General features: G+C 33.9%; 1 protein-coding gene across 1 annotated transcript; it reads right to left on the bottom strand.

The window, feature by feature from the left end:
* Nucleotides 1-1,438: 1,438 nt before the first annotated feature.
* On the bottom strand, nt 1,439-3,291 carry LOC123205996 (cytochrome P450 77A3-like). The gene has a single exon (XM_044623087.1). It carries the CDS (start codon nt 3,258-3,260, stop codon nt 1,710-1,712), a length of 1,551 nt encoding a protein of 516 aa, XP_044479022.1. The 5' UTR covers nt 3,261-3,291; the 3' UTR covers nt 1,439-1,709.
* Between the last annotated feature and the right edge of the window lie 2,305 nt (nt 3,292-5,596).

Genomic DNA, 5,596 nt, shown 5'->3' with positions numbered 1-5,596 from the left:
GAAAAATTAAAAAAGTTTTATAAACCGTTCAAACTAGTAGTTGTTGGTGGGTGCAAAGTGGCATTTTAATTTTTAAATATTTTTTTGGCTAGCAAATCTAATTTTTAAATATTTGCAATCTGTGAATCATTGGTGCATCGTGCCAAAATAAAAGGTTTGAGCCAAACCCTTGACATGTCTAATATTTACTATTTTTTATTTGAAATATATTATTGACAATTTGACAAAATATGAATAAGTGAGAGTGCATTTGTGATGAGACCTTATAACATAACCAATAGAAAAGATAAATTAAAATTTTGTTTGATTTACTCTTATACCGTGAACCCATGTTTGGTAGTTGGAACCTCCACCCTGCAACTCTGGCTACTCAAACTATCCATGAATGATGTGATGAATTTATTCATCGGTCCAAATTCCCAATATAATTAAAATTAGTTTAATTGAAATTAAAGATAAAATTATTATTTAATAAAAAAATTTTAAATTAAAATTTTATTATATTTTTTCCTTTTAATTTTAAAATATAATAATTTTTTAATTAAAATTTAAAAATTGATAATTTCACCTATAGGATTCTGAAAACTATTGTCGAATTCATCCTACCACCTAGTTTATCTCTCTTTGTCGATCAATCTCATATCTCTAATTAAAATGAGTATCTTCAATAAAGATAAAATTATCTTCGTCAAAAGAAATCATTGTCATCGATAGGTGGAAACAAGTCGATAGGAGGAGATAAGCCGAGAGGAAGACCGAATACAATCAGAGATGACGAACTTTGCCATCTTCAGTGACGATTTCAAAACCCTAAAGGAGAAATTGTCACTTTTCGAACTTTGAGTAAAAAAATTATTAGATTTTTAAAATACGAGAAAAAATATAATAAAATTTTTTCGATTAAATAACACATTTTCTTTTAACATTAACTAAATTTTTGAATAAAATTTTATTCATAAGTTAGAATTTAAATTTTTGAAAATGGAAAAATATAAGTTTATGTTTACACCTACCTTTAGGTGGAAACAAGCCTTTTTGACCAAAGCGCAATAAATAATAAATAAATGAGTGATGTGTGTACGTAATTAACTAATTTTAAATTAATAATAAAAATCCACTTTATATAATATTGAATATAGGTGCCCGCATCATTTTTCATTTAAGTGGCACACACATGGCTTCTGGTTTCTGACCACAACTCCCATCCGAATTTTACAAATTCGAACAGCTTCCAGGGCCCTCACCAGCATGACAATTGACATATGTAAAAACACATGCATTCCACTCTTCTTTTAAATATTTGTCAAACCCCTCTTTAAGATAAGATGACTTCTGCAACATTTATTTATTATAAGATCTGATCTCCGACTGCACACTATATTTACAAGATCCCATCTCGGACTCCGCCAGTGCCAGTATGTTCAAGAAATTTGCATCATTTTCTCAAGCAAAATCAGATATTCCATTAAAGCAAATCAACCAACAATACAGACCCAATTCAGATCAAATAACCCCAAAAACAAAAAGCACATAAAATTCTGTATACACTACATAAAATCATTGGTTATTTTATTTATGAGACCAAATAAAGTATTTAGAAAGTCAGAATCATTGGATAAGAATCCTAAAAATTCTTAAACAAAAAATAAATTTATTTCTTATCCAATAATACTAACTTTCCTAACATAATACCTCGGAGATTAAACCAATTAAGCCCTCGGCTTCACCATTGCTTTCAGACTGTTCTTCATCACCACGGTGAACTCCAATTTCTCTGTCAAATCTATCTTCGAATTCGGAGGATAAGCACTCCATTCAAATTCTTGAACCATTCTCGCCAACATCAACTGAATATGAACTGTTCCCATTCCCAAACCAGGACAGATTCTTCTTCCAACGCCAAATGGCATCATTTTCACCCCTTTAACCCCAGTTATATCTGCATCTTCCCCGCCTGAAATAAACCTCTCAGGATTGAACTTCTCAGGATTCCTCCACAATTTCGGATCCTCCCCAATCGCCTGTAAATAAATCTCCACATTCACATCCGTCGGAATGTCATAGCCAGCCAGAGTCGTCGGCTCGCTCACTGCGTGTGTTAAGGAAAAATATGTTGGCGGGTGTTTCCGCAAAAGTTCTTTCACCACAGCTCGTAAATACGGCATCCTGTCGATGTCTTTCTCGGCCACGGCTCGATCACCGACCGTCTGTTTGATTTCATCATACAGTTTGGCTTGGACATGTGGGTTGGTGATTAGCTGGGCAACGCCCCACTCGATTCCTGTGGCTGTTGTGTCTGTCCCACCATTGATAAACTCTGAGCAAAGAGAAACAAGCTCTTCATTGGACGGCCCTGATTTTCTCCCTTCAACTTTGAGATCAAAAAGGGTGTCGAGGTAGGAGAAGGAGATGGCCGTTTTGTCAGATTCCGGATTCTGAAGCATTTTCCGACGCTTTTCGAAGAAGGGCACCATGAAATCGATTTGCTCTTTTCGTACTTCAAGTGCTCTCTTGCGTTGCTTTGAGAAGAATGGACTTAAAATGGGTAAATAATCGTCAATTCTTGGATCCAATGTGATGAGTACGAGCTTCATTACTTGATCCATTTTCTCGTTCGTTTCATCGTCCATGTCGATCCCGAAACACATAGCTAAAAGAATACAAAACACCGCAAAACGGGCATTTTTCAGCACCCAAACGACTCCATCGTTTGCCTTTGCTTCAGCCTTCAATCTGTTAATCAATGTATCCATTGCTTTATCTCTCACATGCTGAAACTCTTTAATCCGACTTGAGCTCAGCATATTCTGAACCAAATTTCTTCTCAGCGAGCGCCAAACTGGTCCATAAACGGCGGCGTTTACAGTAAACTTGTTGCAGCTAAATATGTTTCTGGTGGGATTTTCTCTCGGCCTGGTGGAGAAGATAGAGCCCCTCTCGATGAGAGCTTCATGGACGAGCTTGGCGTCGCTGAGAATGACCATCGTTCTCGTTCCCATTTTGAGAGTGAAAATGGGGCCGTAAATTGGACGAAGATCCTCAACGTATTTAAAGAAAGGTTTTCCTGAGCGAGCAAATTGAAAGAGGTTTCCCACAATCGGCCATCCAGCAGGCCCTGGAGGAAGATTCACACGTTTCAACTTCGATTTTCTCATGGAAGCCAAGAAAATTAAGGCTGAAACAAGAAAGGAGAGGACGGTTAAGAAGAGATGATTGTAAGAATAAATGGAGGAATAGAAAGAGAAATCAATGAGAGCCATTTTTTGTTTGATGAGGCAAAAGAAAAGGAGGAGAGAGGCATATTTATAAGAAAGAGAGAAGCTTGAAATTACCGGTGAGCTTTAATGAAGGATTGAGAAAAGTGGTACTGGTGGAAGATTTAAATGCTGAAGAAAGATGGGAGGGCGGTTACATTAAACCATGGGCTAATGAAATCAATCAACTGCAGCCTGCAGACAATTGGCGCTTAGAATTATTTGGAGGCCGAAGTAGTATTTCCCATCCAAGTTTAGGTCTCTTCTTAAAGTTATATTCATAAAATTTGAAAAATTAAAAATCTTATCAATTTGTTTAAAATCTCAGTTATAATTACGAGTAAAATTATTATTTAATAAAAATTTTTTAAAAACTAAAATTTTATTACGTTTACCCTCTCAGATTAAAAACTCACAATTCTCTCTCACTTATTGAAGTTTGAAAAATCAAATTTTTTCTTCTAGAGTTTGCAAACCGTCACTAGAGATGGTCGTCTCCAACCGCGTTGGCTCTCTCTCTTGGCTATAATCTCCCTGTTGATCACATCCTAACCACCAACAAAACCTATTTCCTTCGACGAAGACAATTTCGTGTTTTTTGAAGTGTCTTTGTCAGGACAAAGACGATTTTGTTTTCGTCTAAGATGAAGATGACCGTCAAAGATCTTAGACAAAGACGATCTAGCCATCTGAGACCTCTGATAGTAGTTTTTGTATTGGACAAAGACAATTTTATCTTCATCAGAGAAAATAGTTTTCACCATTGGTTGGGATGTGATCGACAAGGAAAGTTAAGTCAGGAGGGAGAACGAACGCGATTGGAGATTGTGAAGTTCGTCATCGTCAACGATGATTTACAAACCCTAGGGGCAAAATATTAATTTTTCAAACTTCAGGTGAGGGAAATTATGAGATTTTCAAACTAAAAGGGATAAAAAAATAAAACTTTAGTTTTTTTATTAAATGATGATTTTACTTTAACCCTAACTAAGATTTTTAATAGATGGATGAAATTTTTGGCTTTTCTAACCTCACGATGTGACTTTAAGAATGCACCTAAATTTAGGTAGGAAATAGTCCTTTGCTCTTATTTCTAAGGTTGAAATAGTTATTCCCACCCCAAGAATAGTGAAAGAATAATATTATGTGTATAACTTTATATATAAATAATAATGTACTATCATATAATTGAATAGTTAAAAATTAAAGATAAAACAATACTCAATCACATAATGATATATCATTATTTGTGCATAAAGTTGTGCATATAGTATTATTGATAGTAAAATTCCAAAGTCTTACCGTCCAACTTTTAAAAACTTAAATACTCTCTTATAAACAAATTTCTATTAAAATTTTTAGTTAAAGTTAAAGATAAAATTATTATTTAATAATAATATTTAAAAAAATAAAATTTTGTATCATTTTACCCTTTTAATTTGGAAAACTAACAATTTCCTCCCCAAAATTAAGTTTTGAAAAGTGACAATTTTCCCTACCTAGGGTTTCAAATTTCGTTGGTGATTTTTCAATAAACGATGATCGATCTCTCTCTCTTTCCAATTGATGGTGTCTAGATTCAACGAAATCCAAACGAAGAGTCAAAACTCTTCCTCTGGATTCAAGATGTTGTTGGTCAAAGGGAAAACATTGGAGGGAGAGACATCGTCAAGAGAGAGAGAGATCAATGATCGTTCACTAGAAAATCGCTTGGGAAATTAGAAACCGTAAGTAGAGGGAAATTGACACTTTTCAAAACTTAATTTTATGAGAAAATTATTAGTTTTTTAAATTGTTGGAATAAAATGATATAAATTTTTATTTTTTTAAATATTATTATTAAATAATAATTTCAATTTTAATTATAACTGAAAATTTTAATAGAAATTTATCTATAAGAAAGTATTTTGATTTTAAAAAATTGAAGAGCTAAACTTTGAGATTTCACTGTACTTGGGTGAGAACAAGGTTTTCTCCTATTTCTAATAGCCGAACCAATAAGACAATAATGCAAAGCAAACAAAAACAAGTAAAGGTGGGGTTATTGAATGGAGGACCCTTAACAGTTAGAAGCCATGAATGCATGCAACTACTTCTTCAATGCAAAAGATAGATACCAGGTTAGAGACGTGCTAATGAACAGGTTTTGCAGATTATTTATGAGGAAAGAGTATTAGGTGAATGGAGATTATCTATCAAATCCCATAAAATTCTATCACGGATGTCAGTTTTTTTTCCCCAGTTTCTGATAGAAGAGAGAAAACTTTATACATGTCATAAATTTCCTTGGAGTGATATTGATGAAGTGTTTCCCTTCTGGATTCTGGATTTTTTTTTAAGGG

This window comes from Mangifera indica, unplaced genomic scaffold, assembly GCF_011075055.1.
Source record: "Mangifera indica cultivar Alphonso unplaced genomic scaffold, CATAS_Mindica_2.1 Un_0021, whole genome shotgun sequence".
Lineage (NCBI taxonomy): Eukaryota > Viridiplantae > Streptophyta > Magnoliopsida > Sapindales > Anacardiaceae > Mangifera > Mangifera indica.
This window is presented reverse-complemented; position numbering and strand designations above follow the sequence as displayed.

Excerpts from the sequence above, each read along its gene's own strand:
- LOC123205996 (XM_044623087.1), bottom strand. The coding sequence starts at position 3,260 with ATGGCTCTCATTGATTTCTCTTTCTATTCCTCCATTTATTCTTACAAT.